This window comes from Rhincodon typus, chromosome 30, assembly GCF_021869965.1.
Source record: "Rhincodon typus isolate 14 chromosome 30, sRhiTyp1.1, whole genome shotgun sequence".
Classification (NCBI taxonomy): Eukaryota; Metazoa; Chordata; class Chondrichthyes; order Orectolobiformes; family Rhincodontidae; genus Rhincodon; species Rhincodon typus.
Genome location: NC_063361.1, coordinates 27,226,516 through 27,244,547, shown reverse-complemented (window position 1 = coordinate 27,244,547; position 18,032 = coordinate 27,226,516). Strand labels below are relative to the sequence as shown.

General features: G+C 43.2%; 1 protein-coding gene across 1 annotated transcript in view; it reads right to left on the bottom strand.

The window, feature by feature from the left end:
* Window positions 1–510: 510 nt before the first annotated feature.
* Window positions 511–18,032, bottom strand: part of LOC109913409 (nuclear receptor subfamily 1, group d, member 1) — a 58,094-nt gene continuing 40,572 nt past the window's right edge. Inside the window, exon 8 of the mRNA XM_048614418.1 lies at window positions 511–603. Coding sequence (XP_048470375.1) covers window positions 511–603 — 93 coding nt within the window. The remainder of the gene's footprint in view (window positions 604–18,032) is intronic.

The following is an 18,032-nucleotide window of genomic DNA, read 5'->3' as shown; positions in this document are numbered from 1 at the left end:
TATAAGTTGTCCCACCGTGGCACCTACATCAATGACGGAAGTCATGCATAATAATAAAAAAAAGTACAATTAAGACAAAGTTCATCACAGTTGAGTTAACGAGGCATGAGGAAAGCCAATTTAGGAACGATGGAATACCCTGAAGATGCAGCCATGATGAGACCATCATGCTACGCTGCTGGAACACTGGGTCAGAAGCCTCTGCCAAAGAAGACTGCAATGCCAGGCCGAGATCACCACTCCTGGAAGAGACCGCATGCTGGAATACCTGGATGCCGAAGACAAAGAAGACCTGTACATGAGGAAAAGACCTCCATGTCAGGAGAAGGCCACCACATCAGGAGACCATCACACAGGGAGACCGCCATACAGGGAGACTGTCACACGGGGAGACTGTCACGCAGGGAGACCGCCACGCTGGGTCTAGACCGCCCTTCTCCTCCTTAAGGCACTCAGGCCTAGCTGCAGATCTGGAGCCTTGGTCTAGCCTGTGGATCCAGGCCTGGGGAGTCAGCCTGGAACCTGTTCCTTGCTTGCCAGGAGACCCTTGGCTAAGGTCAAGCCATTAACAGCTCGTCCCAGTACTGCTGCTGCCTCAGGAGGCTCAAAAAAAAAAGTAAAGAAAAGAGCAAAAGCAAAAAGAAGATAATAAAGGGGAAAGAAAGCCAACAGGAGCAGATGGGCCCTGGGCTCAGACCCCTACTCTGCCACCATTTTGAAAAATGTTAGATATTAAAAGAGACGTTAGGAAGCACTTCTACACGGAAAGGGTTGTAGATGTTTGGAACTCTCTTCCACAAGCAGTAGTGGATGCTGGATCAGTTATTAATTTTAAATCTGAGGTAATTTTTTTGTTAAGCAAAGGTATTAAAGGATATGGGGCAAAGGGATGGTATACGGAGTTAGGCCACAGATCATTGAATGGTACAGTTACAATGTTTAAAAGACATTTGGATAAGTTCATGAGTAGGAAAGGTTTGGAGGGATATGGGCTAAGCGCAGGCAGGTGGGACTGGTTTAGTTTGGGCTTATGGTTAGCATGGACTGGTTGGACTGAGGGGTTTGTTTCCATGCTGTATGACTCTGTGACTCTATTAATCCAGAAAACAGTTTCATATACATTTCAGGAATTCCTCCTCTATGGCATTGTTGCTGACTTGATATTCCCAATCTATATGCAGATTAAAGTCACCCATAATTAGAGTTGTATCTTTCATGCTGGTATCTTTAATTTCCTGTTTAATGCCTTTCCCATCATTTGGGTGTCTATCTTCAACACCACCATTGGTTTCTGTCCCTTGGCATTTCCAAGCCTTACCTATACAAATCCCACTTCACTAGAGCTAATAGTCTTCCTCACTATTGCATTGATGAACTCTTTAACCAGCAATGCTACTCCACCTCCTATTTCTCTTTGTCTGTGTTTCCTAAAAACAGAATAACCCTGGATATTCAGTTCCCACCCCTGGTCACCGTGCAGCCATGTCTCCGTAATCCCAATTATATCAAATTAATTTATATCTATTTGTGCAACTAATGCATCCACATTGTTGTGAATGCTCTTTGCATTTAGACACAAGTACATAAGTCTTGTCTTCACTTTTAGCCCTGTTCACATTATTTTGCACCATGGCTTAAATTCCCTGCCTATCAACGATCTTATTTCAGATCCTGTCTTTTATTTTTTTGGCCATGTTTCCCTCTATAATGTCTCCTGGTATTGGTTCCCGTCTCCCTGCCATTTTGGTTTCAAATCTCCCCAACTGCACTCGCAAATACTCCCCCTCCTCCATCACTTCTGGTCCTGTCCAGGTGCAACCCATTCAGCTTGTATGGTCCCACATCCCCCAGAATTGGTTCCGTTGCCCCAGGAATGTGAAACCCTGCCCTTCACACCACCTCTCCAGCTACAAGTTCATCTGATACGTCCTGCTCTACTCTGACCAACACATGGCACTGATAGAAATCCTGGGATGCCAACTTTTGAGGTCCTACTTTTTAAGGTGCTTTCTAACTTCCTGACAGGCAATTCCTCCCAGCAATATCCAAAATGGTATACCTGTTTTGTAGGAGATTCCTGTACTGGCTCCCTAGTCTCCTTAATCTGCCTGGTGGTCTCTCTGCCAATGGGTCTGCAGAGTGTCTGCCTCTCTGTACATGCTATTCACGATACTGTCAGCCTTACAAATGTTCCAGCAGCTGCTCCAGCTCCATAACTTTGGCTTCCAGGAGCTGTGGCTAGAGACACTTCCTGTACACATCCTGGTCCCTGGAACTGGAACTGGAACTGCATCCATCTTCCCACGTGGAGCAGGAAGGGCACACTATGGCTTTGAGCTCTCCTTACATGACCTGCCCCTTTAAATAGAACTGAGAGATGGCCCTTGAAAATAAATAATATTAACTATTCTCAGACCCTTTCTCTCTGGTGCTCTGCACTATTGTCTTCACAAACTGTAAGCCCAAACTAAAGATCTTACAAACTATAAGTGATTAAATTTGTATAAATACCCACCGAATGTGCTCACCTGATCGACTGCTTCCTCTTGCTCACGTCACTTTTTGAAGCTCCACCTCAGCAGTTTTGCCGCTATGTTCCGTGAAGGTTCACTGTACAGCTGCTTTTAAACTGAAGGTTTCTGCCCTCCTGCTGCTCTCTTTCTGGTCTCTCTTGCTTTCTGATAACAATCTGCTGTGTTAGGTCTTGGTCGGATGTTTGGTTTGACTTTCCTGCCTTCAAATCGTCCATTTCCAACACCAGCCAACAACATTGTAGATTCTCAGTGATGTTATTGTTTTTTCAACAAGATCTGTCTGCAGGCCTCTCTTCCCAATCAGTTTTACAGTGATGTCCATCCTCAGTCATTTTGGGAACACCAATTAGCTCATCCCTTCACTTTCCCTCTTCATAATGAAAGCCTCCTAATTTGTCTGACCTTTCTCATCACTAGAACTTCTGATTCCTGGTATTGTTTTGGCGATGCTCTCTTTTCTGTCTTCTTTCTATAACTCCTCGGCCTATATGAAGGGTCAGTGATGGCACACAAAACCCTCTGTAACTTCACCAATCTCTTGTATATATTCAACATCGTTTTTGTTTTTTAATAAATGCTGCATTTCTGCCATTAAAGATTTACACACTTCCAGCTTTTAAACACTCTTCCTGCACTCTGTTAGAAATATTGCATGTTTAGTTTTGCATCCTTTCTAAGGACTTCTAATACATAGAGAGCAGAGTCAAACATACGCAGAGTTCTAGTGCTGTGTAACAGCCAAGACACAGTGTAAAAGAGTACATTTACTGTCAACATTAGGCCCAATACTTGTCCCCATTTATTGCTGCAAGCCTACATTGTAGGCCCAGAAAACTCTTCTAGAACAAAATACACAAATAGGCTGATAAACATTGACATGTAGTAAATATTTGGGGGTGGGGGGTGGATCGAAGAATAGTTATAGGTTTCAAGAGGCCTTTGGCAGTTGGTGGAATGAGCAGACACAAGGCAGGTAGAATCGACAACAAAATGTGAACTGATATCTTTTTAGGAAGAGTGAGAAGAGACGGAGTCTGCCACATGATACAGCTTTAAAGGAGGTGCTAGAAGAGAATGACCAGAGGGTCTTGATGCACAAATCGTCGAAGGTGACAGAACAAGTTAACAAGACACTTAGTGAAGCATAGGGAATCCTGGACCTTATAAAGTGGAGGTGTATAGAGTCCACAAACCAGGAATTTATAGTAAATATGTATAAACCACGTGTTGAGCACATACTAGAGTGGTCATTCCACCTTCAGATGATCATGAACGTTTTGGAAATTCATTAAATTGTTCCAAGGTTGATAGAATACTGTTAAGTAGATAAGCTTACAACATTGGTGTTGCTGTCAGAGCAGGAAAGACCAGGAGGTGATTTGCTCAAAGTGTTTAAAATCATGAAAAATTTTGATGTAGTGAAAAAAAGAAACTGTTTCCAGTAGCAGAGTGAGACTAACCAGAATGCTTTTCGAAAGAGCTGTCAAGGACTTGATGGGCCAAATTGTCTCTTTCTGTGCCATGCTGTTGCATGGTGCTGTAATTCACCCCCTCCTGAATCAAATATGCAAGCTCTGATCAGCTGGTTAACATTGATGCAATGGATAGGCCTTCACGGTACATGTCAGGTCTGACCAAGTAATATCTTTGTAGGAATCTATGTTTCCTTTCCTCCTAATGTGCTGAATCACATCTCTGTAGATTCCACATTCTTCACAAACTGATTCAAGGGGTACACTGAAGAAACTAGTCTTCAACACTGCTGAAGATGGGGAGGAAATCAGAAAGAATGTCGAATGAGCGCAAGTGATTCATTGAGGCCAACATTTAGTGACTGGGGAATACCATTTTACTTTCACTTCTTACTGGCAATTTAGTTTTATTCAGCTTTCTTCTCCAAACATATACATTTTTATAAAATTTTTAGAAATACATTCCACAATCCTTCAAATTAATCTGTAACACAGATTAGATTCTTTCAATACTTGCCATTTAAAGATATGTTTAAAATGTACATTTACAGTTCACATAAAAACATTCTGGACTGAGTACAGCGCGAGGGGTTTAATAGGGGTTCCAGCTCCCTCCATGTCCCAGGGTGGGAGAATCACACAGTGACCTTTCCCCACTGAGCCTTTGCAATGGCTGGTTCAAGCTTTAGTGTCTCTCCACCCATCCCTGTGCCTTCGCAGTGAGCAGTATTCGACTTGGAATGTGGCAGTCTGCAACACTCAGCTGATCAGCAGCTTTCAGGCAGACCAGAGAGCCCTTGTTTACTGAGTTGATGCTCCTTTCACAGTGTTAATTTATCTTGACGTGTGTTGCTGGGAACCAGTGGTGGTTTGAATCAGCCGCATGATTGTGTGTGTCAGTGCCCTGCATCTCTTGGCCCGTCTCGACAGTGAATGGATATTCTACAGTTCATACTGTCACCTTGGACATCTCTCGCTCCTCAATCTGCACTAGAGGGTCAGACTCTATAAGTCACAGGAGTAGAAGTAGATCATTCAGCCCATTCAGTGATATTGTGGCTGATCTAATAATCCTCAACTCCACTTCCCTGCCTTTTCCCCTTACTGACTGATTAAAAAAACTGTCCATCTCAGCCTTGAATAGATGTCACCACCCAGCCTTAACAGCCCTTGACAGTAAAGAAAAGCTCCACAGATTCACTACCCTCTGAGAGAAGAAATTTCTCCTCCTCTCTATCTGAAATGTGCAGCCCCTTATTCTGATTTTCACAGGGCTAGGAAGTAGAGTGATAGCAGCAACATCTAGAACATTCTGCCACTGTCACAGGCAGTTGGAATGAGAGATACATTTTAGAACACATGCCCTGTTAAACCCAATGTGACCGGGGGTAGCGGGAATTTGGGCAAAACAAACATTACGACTCTATCACGAATCACTTCCCTGAGTTGAAATATATTGCCAAATCGATTGACAGTGCTCACGAGTTCTTTATAAAACTTGTGCCATCTAAACATGGAGGAAAGCCAAGCTGTTAATTGGACAGGTGCTACATTGGTTACAAAATTATGGTTGATGACCCAAAACTTCATTGCAGCTCCTGAGTTAATGATTGGTCCTCATCCTCTGCATTTTAAACATAGTCTGTTCTTGGTGTTTTCCAATTGTTTGTTACCAACTGTCGAGATGTGGATTGTAGGCGATATTAACTATTGTGAATCTTTGCTTTAACTCTGTCTGGATCAGACGTTTATCTTAAACGACCACAATGCCCCTTTTGCAACTTAAATCTGAGACAGGGACAGACTCAGTCAAAATGTCTCGCAGAGGGTTTTATTTCTTAGACAGTTTTTTTTGAATACCCTGGCACTTAAAGTTGTTCGAGAATAGAGTTTCAGAAGCCCAAGCTTTCTTACTAATTAGCTTTAAGCTGATTCACAAGCAGGGAGGTACTGCTAACAACTTTATTGCTGGCATGGGGAATATGCAAACCAGCCGATGGAATTAATTTTTCATCTTAATTTAAATAGGTGAGAAAGCTGGCCCAAGTATAAAGTGGGAGCTGATTGTGTCTGCCCAACACCTAACAAAAGCTAGCAAAGATGCCAGTTCTTCCCAACTCTCATCTGAGTTGCTTTTTCCATCCACCCACACTATCAGTTATTGCAATAGATCTGCTGCCTTTAGCTGATCCAAAATATGACAGTATACTTTGGTTGGGAGTAGGGCTCAGATTCTGAAATGTGTTCCTTCACTTGTGAGAATTCTTTGGAAAGTTTTTATCAGAACACCTTCACACTATGACAGACACAAGGAAAACCTGCATTTATCTATCGCTTTTCACAACCAGCAGATGTCCCAAAATGCTTTGCAACCAACAAAGCACTTTTAAAGCGTAGACACTGTTGTAATGCCGGAAACACAATAACCACGGTGGGCACAACCAGCTCCCACAAATAGCCATGTGACAAAGACTTGGTAATCTCTCTATTTTTTTGTAACGTTGACTGAGGGATAAATATTGATCAGGTCACCGGGGACAACTGCCCTGCACTTCTTTGAAACATCAAATAATCAATTAAAATCTGTGAAATCTTTTGCATTCACCTGAACAGGCAGATGGTGGCTGAGTTTAAAATGTGTATCTAAGAGACTGCACTTCTGACAGCGGCACACTATGCTGGAGAGATAGCCCTGATTGTTTGGGATCAAACTCTAGGGTAGGAATCCAGAACCCTGCTCTCTTTTAATATGAGAACACTACGTACTGTGCCATGGCTCCCAGGGAGGGAAAAGTTACCTCAATTTTATAGATTGGTCCTGCAGTTTATATTTTGGAAATTCCCACAGACAGCCTGCAAAGGAAACTAAATGTTGGGAGCAGAAGTGGGTAGGTAACAGTCCTAAATGTTGGAACGTTGTGCTATTTCCTGTCTGACTAATCCCTGGAGGATGCCTGAATGGATTTTAATCTCAGTGGGAACCTCGTAACTCTCAGCGAAAATGACTCAAAGTTTGTGTGGAAAGCTGGTTCTCGGTACTAAGCTGCATTATTGTCTGCAATTACAAGATGAAAGGCTGAAACAAGTAGATTGTCCTCCAGCTGCTTTGTAATTTTTCTTGCACTAACTGCTCAACATGTTTACGTCGGATTAACGATGTTTAACGGATCGAAGCACTCAGTTTGGTCAGAGTCAGCACAGTGATCTCCCCAGTATCGGAACATGTGGACTTGAGGTGAAGGTTTGCTGACATGATGGTTGCATGATAAATACTCGTGGTGGCTGGGAGAGGTTGAATGGTCACTGTCACAAGATGAATGTGCATTGTAAAAACGTGCAGCCAGGACCGCTCAGTAATACTAATATAGCTGGCTACGATGGGTGATTCTGTCTTTATTGATAAGGTCAGTCTTGAACTAGCCTTAATAAAACATCTGATGAATTATTCCCTTCCAATTGCTAATGCCAATAAAGCCCCCGTGATCTGGATCGCGAGCATCTGGACTTCCCCCTTGGAATCCCGGATTTGCATGAGAATTCCAGATGCTTGGGTTCAGATCAGGGGAGCTTTACTTAATGTCCAGCCTATTTCTTATTGGGAGGTCAGATGATCCATCCCAGTTTTCTGTTCCTTGTACACCTGATACCAAGCTGATTGCAGGTGGTGAGAAACAAATATGTTCGAATCGCTGCTATATGGGTGATGTGTTTCTTGATCTTCCTGCAAAAGAGAGAATCAAGGTCTCTTGTGCTGTAATAGAAGTGGGTGAGCTAAATAAGTCTGGAAATCAAAAGCATCCGTCAATAAAAGTGATTGTGAAACCGGTGGATTGTCATCAAATCCAACTGGTTCGCCAACGAGATGACAACCTGGCATCCTTAGCTACTCCAGCCTCTGTTTAATTCCAACCTGGTAGACCTTTGGCTGCATTGTAGAGTGGCCAAGCTAACTATACAGTTGTGTGGAACTACCACAGACAATCTGCAGCAGCTCAAGGACAAGGATCAACCAGTGTTACCTTCTAAAGGCAGCCAGCACAACCCACATCCAGAGGAAGCTTTTTTTATTAAGAGCGTTGGCATGAACCAGTCAATTATGGTGTGTCAGAACCTCAGTTGGTAGCCTTCAGAGTCTCTTTTTGGTCTGTTATAGGTCAGTCCTCCATGCAGAAATTCAGATCTTTCATCAAAGCTGAATGTAGAGGTTTAAACACCTTCTTGTGGTGTAGGCACTAAAATTAATTTCTTTATATTTTTGCAAAATGAGCTCTTACAAGTTCTCCCCTTTCCCATGCCAACAGTGGATGGTAGATAAGCTATAAATATTTACAGTTTTGTACAGAGTGACCTACCAGCAAAGGTCAGTTCCAGTCTCATCTCAGGCAGACATTACAGTGGATTATGATTGGCAGAGTGACCAGTGTGTCCAGGTTCTGTATTGCCTGCCAGCTGAGTCCATTAGTGTATCCCATTAACTGAGATCAGTGCAGTTATGGTTTAAAAAGTCCAATGGTTTGATCACCTACATCTCTGCTGATTATTTCTCCATTGTCCCTGGAAAGTGGAATCGATCCCTTAACCAGCAGAATATGATAAAGGTTGGAGATGTCCCATCTGTGCCCTCACCAACCTCAAATTTCCCAAATAGCAAACACACGAGTGGGAAAGCCCCCAGCCAAAGAATGAAATCTCAGCCTTTCCTGAAATATTCAACTGTCGTGGCAGAGTTTTTTGGAGTTGACACTAAAGGAGTTCTTCACTTGGGATGAAGGGAGAGATGTGGGGAGTGAAGGGGTTGGGTGGGTGGGTAGGGGCAATGGACATAGAAAACTGGCAGACTTGGAAAGCACAATGGCAGAAAAGATGGGGTGGGTGAGAGGGGTGGGTGGGGTTTGTGGGTGGTGGGGGTGGAAGGGGAAGAAAATGACTTGCACTTTGTAGATTTGAAGGAACGAGAGTAACAAAGTTTTTGCCTTAAATGGGGGGGTCAATGTCAATGATCACCGAGTTGTACATAGGACGCAACCTCATCAGTAGGTGACATGACATCACTTTCAAAGCTGGGCTTGTTTGAACGGTAGAGAAATCATGACCAAAGAGTGAGAGAAATTTGATATATTTTTCTGGAAATTCTGTTTCAAGCTAAATTTCTTTTACTAGTGAGCACTGGGTTAGAACAGGAAGTGATGTCATGAAAATGGCCACTGTAGAAAGCACCTTAACTCCTCCAAAAGCCAGTGGTGAATGAATGTACCAGAGTTTGATTAAATATGAAGAGCATTTATTTTTAAAAGAAGAGTGTATTTTGACCTGATAGCATTATGAATCAAAAGGATTTACTTGTTGGTTGTCTCTCAACCTCTGGGGACATTAAACTACATAACTAAAGGGGGGGATATGATAGTCTGTTTCTAGGAGAATCAGATCAGTAATGTTTCGTAAACTTGTTAGCTTATTTTTTTTTAAAGGACTGACTGCGGGAGAAATTGTTCTGAGAATGTTAACCGTGACAACTCTGAGATGTCAAATGATTGGTCAGTGAGGGAATAAATGGTCTGCTTGTTTCTTTTCCCCAACAAGAATTCCACGGCTCCTAGTGGTAGATTGTTCCCATCTAAGATTTCATCTTTCTATTTGTCAAGATGGTCTTTCCACTCCTCCTGAGATCTTAGAAAGGAGAATGCAATGATGGAGGCAGGTATTTGGAAGGCTTTTCTCTCCCTTTATGACTGCCATGGAAACTTTGAGTCGTCCATGTGTCTTGGAGGATGTGGTTCATATACATAGAAACATTGATCCTTTATTTTTCATATAGGGGTAGGAGGGTAATGCTTATTTCCCCTGTGGAGAGAGAGGGAGGCCTTTCAAAAATTCCTCCTCTAGGATACTGTGGTATGGATGGCTAGCTATGCATTTGTTGACATTGAGAAAATAAGAGTGAACTTTACTGCACTGGGGCCTCTCCTCGGGCTAGGGTGTTAATGTGTGGACAGACCATTGTCCTGAAGGTAATCTGCTTTGTCAACTCTTTGAGTAGAGAGCGCTTCTTCTCTGCTTTGGACTTGATTTACGGATCCCAGGGCCAAAAGGATATTGTGGGATTAGAGTGCACCAGTTATTCCCTCCAGGAGGTCCTGTGTAACCAACACTGGGCCAACAGAATTGACTTCTTCAGTGACTCGGAGGGAGTATTTTGCGAGGAAGCAAGGGCAGGACGTGCATGACCTCCTAATGTGACAATCTGCTCTGTTTCACGAGACACAACACTCCCGAGGTTTAACAAAGGCTAATGCAGTGCCAGAGAAAACTGACCCCAAACTGGTTGTGACCATGCTCTTGATTTTCCTTTTCGTTTGGTTGGGAGAGGGTGAGGGAATTAAAGGAGCACTGGTCTGCAGCCTCCAAGCATGGTGCAGTTAGTAAACAACTGATGCTTTGTAAAAACTGAAAGAACTGCGAATGCTATAGTTTAGGTAGAGCTTAATGTAGTCTCACTTTAATCTCAATAAGGATTCACAAAAAAAAAGCACCTTGCGGCAGGGGGAGGGGAGGGGAAGCCTCTGCCCTGTGTAAACTGGCCCTCCCCACACCCAGGCCACTACAGTCGGGCTATTGGCCCAGGACAGCTCCACTCAAAGAGAAAACATGGCCTAGTTTCCACCATTTTGGAAGCTGGCTCATCTGTCTACCACCTAAGGGCCTCGGCCACGTTTTGCTTCTCTTTGTAGCCGTTTTATTTTAGGAGCAGGATCATCAAAGGCTTCAGGCTTCAACAGACCTCACCTATCACAGGAACTCTTTCTTCTGGAGATGCTATTGGATTTATACGTGTGCTAATTGCTTATTGCAGGCCCTGTCCAATGAGTTGTTCTTCTATAATTATTGCTCATTAAAATGAGTGTGTGTCCTTTTCCCTTCACTGTGACGTAAATAAGGTAATGAAACTGCTGGGAGGGGAAAGCTGCTATGAGCAGGTTCCCGCAATAAAGATTGTGTTGTGTGTCAGATAGCTTTGGCTGGGAAACATCACTGAAGCTATTGACAATCACTGAGTGTGTGTAACGTGCGATTAAATCTTTGTTTATGGCTAGGATTTTAAAGGAAGATATTTTTATGGGTAATTGTTGCTGATCTATTTTACGATATATATTTATGTAATAAACATGTGACAGAAACACTTCTTTTTTTGTGTCTGTGCTCTTAATTCCTCACGTACATATGAAAATACACGTGACTATGTGAACAAGGAGCAGGAGTAGGCCATTGGGCCTTCTCTATTTTTCAACAAGATCATGGCCGATCTAATTGTGGCCTTAGCTCCACTTTCCCACCTGCCTGCCAGAACCTTTGATTCTCTGGTTCGTCAAAAATCTACCTACGTCTGCCTTAAAAATAGTCAATGACCCCAACTCCAGTGCTGTCTGAAGAAGAGAATTCAAAGCCTCAGCCCCCTCTGAGAGGGAAAAAAAAATCATCCTCATCTCTGTCTTAAATGGAAAACTTTTTTATTTCATTTGGTTTGATTCTGATTTACTTATTTGTATTGTGACAATAAATAAATAATATTTAATAATAATAAAATATTTATTTATATTTCTTTACTGTTTATAACTATTTATTTACTGTTACAAAATATAGTGGAAAGTGTTGTATAGTGATCCCATCTTAAAACACAGAAAACTAAACCAAAAAATAGAATATAAAGGCAGAAAAATAAAGAAAAGCTGTTCAACTTTACAATCCTTCCTCTTAAGTGCTCCATCATGGGCCAAGGGCCCGGTGGCCAGGCATGAATCCCCTTCAATGCGCTGATGCTGGAACAAAAGTTTCCAATCTTCGGTGCCAACTCGCCTCCATCAACGCCCTCGCCAATATGAGTCCCCACTGGACCTCACCAATGCAGATGCCACCACGAGCCCACCTTACCGATACTGCCAATGCCCCAGGTCTCACTCTAGGCCCAAACCCCGCCTCAGCTGCCATCTCCATGACGCTGAACTTTCTTTAAAACTGCGTCCGCCAGCTTTGGTCTGTCCCAGAAGGGCAAACAGCCTTTCAGTATACGGCCTGTCAAATTCCCTCAGGGTGTGATGTTTCAACAAGGTAGTACTACAGAAAAGGAATGACTTGCATTTATTTAGCAACTTTTATAGCTTTGGGATGTCCCAAAACAATACGTACTTTTGAAGTGCGATGGAATGTGGTAATCAATTTATGCACAGCAAACTCCCACAAGCCGCAAATCTGACAGTGGCCAGGTGATCTGTTATGGCGATTGATTGATCAAAATTGCCAAGGATGTCCAAAGATGTGCAGGTTTAGCGGATTGGCCACGCTAAATTGGTAGTAGTATCCAGGGATGGGCAGGCTAAGTGGATTAGCCATGGGAAATGCAGGAATATGGGGATAGAGTGGGGGGCTGGGTCTGGGTGTGATGCTCTTCAGACGGTGCAGACTGGATGGGCCAAATGGCTTTTTCCTGTACTGTAGGGATTCTATGATTCTAAGGAATAAAAGCCTGGTCTTCTTACCAATAGTGTGTTCTTTAACTTGTATGTGAGAGGGCAAGAGGTGAGCTCAATGTAACTTCACCTCTGAGAGATGCCTCCTCAGACAGTGCAGTGTCCCCACACTGGAAGTGTCACACCCAAATTATCTACTCAAATCTTCAAACTGGGCCTGGAAACCAAACCCTGCTGAAGCAAAAGTAGCAGTTAATGTATCAAAGGTTCGTCGGCAGATTGAGGGCACAGTAAGGGGCATGTGACATACATTTGGATCTGCCTGCTATACACCTTCTAGTTTTAAGAATGAAGAAGATCAACTTGGTTAACATGCCAGGATAACAGAGTCTTTGGACCTTACAGCTCAACTTCAGACAGAGAGAGAAAAACACCCCCCAACAGATCTGAGTAAGATCTCAGGCTGAAAAACAAGAGGTACACAGATTGTCAGTCTTTTAGCATTTGGGTGAGAGTGGGAAGATGGTGTATATTTTGCCTTGTCTCCTTAATCAAGGAAGAAGACATATGTTCTGAATAGACAAACAAACTGGTCCAACACCTCAAACAGAATTCTGTCCCTGTCAACATTGAGGCTCTATTGACTTCACACACACTGCAGCGGTTCAAGAAGGCAGCTCTCTACCACCTTCTCAAGGGTAACTAGGGATGGGTGACAAATTCTGATTTTCCTTCCAGCAATGCCCATTATCCAGGAGGTATGCATGCCCCCACCCTGGCCTCTGCCCCCCGGCTGTCGAGTTTGGTGGTGTGAAGGCTTGGATTAGGGGGAGCTCATGCTGCTTTCTCACCTCTGATCCGACTTTGTTCAGGATGGGAAGTTGGTGGACAATTTGCCCCTGCCCCCACACTGGCAGTCAACGGGCAGGCAGCTCAAAAAGCACAAAGACCCCCAAGAGAAGCAACAGCCCCTGCTGTGGGTTGCTTACAGGTTCCTGGAGGAGAAAGGTTGGGGCATTGGAACATGGAGGGCATTGGGTGGTGTGGTGAAGGAATAGGAATTCTTTTTATTCATTCACAGGATGAGGGTGTCCGTGTCTGGGCCAGCATTCATTACACATCCCTAATTACTCAGAAGGCAGTTAAGAGCCAACCACATTGATGTGGGTCTGGAGTCACTTGTAGGCCAGACCGGGTAAGGACAGCAGTTTCTTTCCCTGAAGGACCACATTGGTTTTTTTTCCTGACAATTGACAATGGTCATCATTAGACTCTTAATTCCAGATATTTTATTGAATTCAATTTCCACTGCCGTGGCAGGATTTGAACCCAGGTCCCCAGAACATTATCTGGGTCTCTGGATTATTAGTCCAGTGATAATACCACTAGGCCTCCCCATGTCCTCATTCAAAGGCCTTTAATGCCTATTTGAAGGACCCAGGGTTGGGAAGGGGTGAAATTCACCCCTATCCCCAACGCCCTTGCTGCTAACGTCATTTCCATCCCCCATGACTCTCACCCCTCAGTCTCCTGACTCACCATCACTCACCTGTGACCTGGGCCTCTCAGCCATCTTGGGCCCAAGGTGAGTGGGCCAGCAACAGTTGCCCATTGCTGCCCAGTTGAGTGCCTGATGGGGATTTTATTCAGCGGGTCTTCCTGAAAGAATGGGAGGTGGGGTCTCACCTGCTGACCAGTCAGCAGGTGAGACCCCCATCACCCTGTTCAATCCCACTCACCATGTTGCAAGTGACTTTGGAGCTAAGATTCTGAACCTACTGCAGGTTTTCATTGCCCTGTATCTGGCTGTGCTGTAAACTAATTAAGGGAGATTGACTTGCCACAAATAGCCAACAGCTCCATTTTTGTTGCATCACAAGATCAGCAGGATGGCAGAAGGAGAACTCGATGGATTTTCAATTTTTTTAATCTCACCGACCAATCCCCTCTGCTCCTTCTGATTAAATATTTCCCCCTCATATCATTTCACGTGAGAAGAGTGTATAATAGATATCATTGATCCCTTTGAATTCTGTCATTCTTACATCAGTCCCGATGAGTGCAAGATTAAAACCTTTGGCAGTGTGCCTCTATTCTTCAGTAATAGTCAAATTCTGATTGAACAAGCAGCTCTTCTTTATGTCCTTGTGTGGCTTAGTGAAACGTTTTATTCCAGACCTGTGAAACACGCAGGGGCATTGTACTAGGTTGAAGGTGCTATATAAATGCATGTTATTGGGGGCTTGAACTTACAACTTTCAGTTTCTCCAGCACTTTTTGTTTTTGTTTCAGATCTCCAACATGCATGATATTTTATTTTAGTTTAGTTTAGGCCTTATAACTGTCCTGTGATTTGGGTTAAACTGATCAGAAATAGCACTCCTTACAGATTGATGATTAAAAGCGTAGGCCTTATCTCGACCTGGAGTGTTTCCAGACCATGTGCCACTGAGCAACTAAATGGCATTTTGACAGAGAACTGACCTCCAGTGTCACTGTAGAAGGCCCAAGAGGGGAAAGCGTAGCAGAGGGGATTGTTTGATCAAACACATTTCTTCTATTGACCAGATTCAACTTCCTCACTTGTTCCAGATCTCCTGAGGTGCTATTTTCCAAAGCTTCAGAATATCAGTATGCTTTTTGTTGAATCCAAGCTTTTTTTTTGAAATAAAAACATTAAGTTTTCTTTTCCACAGCTTTGCAGCACTTCCTGCCAGTGAACTCTATCTGTTTATAATCTGGATCCTTTACTCTTTCTTTATGTTTTCCCTTTTCAGTGGCCCCTTGGCTCAGGACCCAGAGCTAATGACTGCCCTGATTGCAGTCGACACTGTTGGAAGTTAAGTAAACTCGTCCTGGAACATAAACAAACATTGATCAAAGCTAATCCAAGCAGCAATAACAAGCAAAAAATGTTTACTTAAAACTCAAACACACCAAGCAACTTCCAAAACAGGCTTATGATTGGGCATCACTGAATAATACAATTGCCAATCAAATACTGCAAAGTCCTCTAATGTTTGCTTCCCCCCTCACTTTTTGAATTGTTTGTTGATGATGGGCAGTTGGTTTTACTGCAGACTTCCTGCGTGTACAGTTACAGTCTGCTCTCCCTCAATCCCTCGTGCTCCTCAGTGGGTCTGGGATCTTTCTGACATCCTGTTTTCGTTCCCAATGAGAACTCCAGTTAGGATTTGGCAGCACTGGTGTTCATTTGGAGTAGGTTAATGTGATCAAGAGGCTTGTAATAGGCCAAAAGGGTTAACTTAGAGGACACTTGAAAACGAAGTTTGCGCTCCCTCAAGTGTAGATTGGATTTTTGATACTTTCGTGAGACTAGGTGGCACCAGTTGTCTTTGAGTTAAAACAAAAATTGCCCAGTAACAGCGTTTGGGTTGATTTTAAATAGCAGTTTTTCACGCTACTGAGAGTGTAGTGGGCTCCCAAACAACCAAAAGCCTGCTGACACATCATCTCTCTCTCTATCACCTCTAAGAGTGAAAAAGAAATAAAACTGAAAAATCTAAAACAGAAAAAACTTCTGACATAAGCCAAAACCTGGGTCCAACTGATTGGCTACCAAATTGAGGATTATTGCAATTGACACACTAACACATTATGGCTAAATATTGAAATAACTGTTTGAATGTAACCTCATTCCATCCCTTTTGATGTGGACTCTTGATCAACAAACTTTGTTCCTGGTTGCCTGTATTTTACAATGGGGAGGTTTAAATTAATTGTTTAAGATTGTCATGACCCTGACGTGAGGAGTGAGCTCGAAATCAAGCCCCACTATTCCAGCACAGATGTGACCAATTTCAATACCAGGAAGGCTAGTTTGCCTGACTGTGATCACTATCTAAGTTAAAATAAACTCATGCCAGGTTTCATTGATAAGTAAGAAAGCAAACACATTTATTTTAACAAATTTGCCTGTTAACAAGTGGCAAGAATGGATTGTTATTTATTAATATGCAAACTTAATCTTTACTACTTTTCAATCCAAGCACACACACATTAATTCACAAATAGAACAGACAAGATCAATGGTTTTACAGGAATGGTGTGTGTGTGCATAGAGTCATAGAGTCATACAGCATGGAAACAGACCCTTCGGTCCAACTCGTCCATGCCGACCACACAAACCAGTCTGATCTAGTCCCATTTGCCAGCATTTGACCCATATCCTTCTAAATGCTTCCTATTCATATAGCCATCCAGATGCCTTTTAAATGTAATTGGACCAGCCTCTACCGCTTCCTCTGGCAGTTCATTCCATACACGCACCACTGTGTGTAAAAGTTGCCCCTTAGGTCCCTTTTAAATCTTTCCCCTCTCGCCTTAAACCTATGCCCTTTAGTTTTGGACTCCTCTACCCTGGGGAAATGACCTTGTCTGTTCACCCTATCCATGCCCCTCATGATTTTATAAACCTCTATAAGGTCACCCCTCAGCATCCAACGCTCCAGGTAAAATAACACCAGGCTACTCAGCCTCAGTCAAATTCTCCAGTCCCGGCAACATCTTTGTAAATCTTTTCTGCACCCTCTCAAGTTTAACAACATCTTTCCCATAGAAATGCAACCAGAATTGTACACAGTATCTTAAAAGTGGCCTCATCAATGTCTTTTATAGCCACAACATGACATCTCAACTCCCATACTCATTGTTCTGACCAATGAAGATAAGCATGCCAAATGCGTTTTTCACCGCACTGTCTATCTGCAACTTCATTTACAAAGGACTAGGCACCTGCATCCTCAGGTCTCTTTGTTCGGCAACACACCCTACGGCCCGACCATTAACTGCATAAGTCCTACCCTGATCTGCCTTACCAAAATGCAAAACCTCACTTTTATCTAAATTAAACTCCATCTGCACTCCTCAGCCCATTGGCCTATCCAATCAAGGACCTGTTGTGCTCCAAGATAACCTTCTTCATTGGTGTCATCTGCAAACTTACTAAACATACTTCCTATATTCATATCCAAATCATTTGTATAAATGACAAAAAGCAGTGGACCCAGCGCCAGTCCTTGTGGCACACCACTGGTCACAGACCTCCAGTCTGAAAAGCAACCCTCCACCACCACACTCTGTCTCTTACCTTCAAGCCAATTTTGTATCCAAGTTGGCTAGCTGCACCTGGATCCTATAACCTTACTTACCAGTCTACCATATGGAACCTTGTCAAATGCTTTGCTGAAGTCGAAATAGACAACGTCTACCATTCTGCCTTCACCAACTTTCTTTGTCACCTCTTCAAAAAACTCAATTAAGTTAGTGAGACACAATTTCCCACGCACAAAGTCACATTGACTAGCCCTAATCAGTCCTTGCCCTTCCAAATGCATGTAACTCCTGTCCCTCAGGATCTCCTCCAACAACTTACCCACCACTGACATTAGGCTTACCAGTCGATAGTTCCCTGGCTTTTCCTTATACCTTTCCTAAATAATGGCACCACGTTAGCCAACCTCCAGTCTTCTGGCATCTCACCTGTGGCTATCAAGAGACAAATATCTCAGCAAGGGTCCCAGCAATCACTTCCCTAGCTTCCC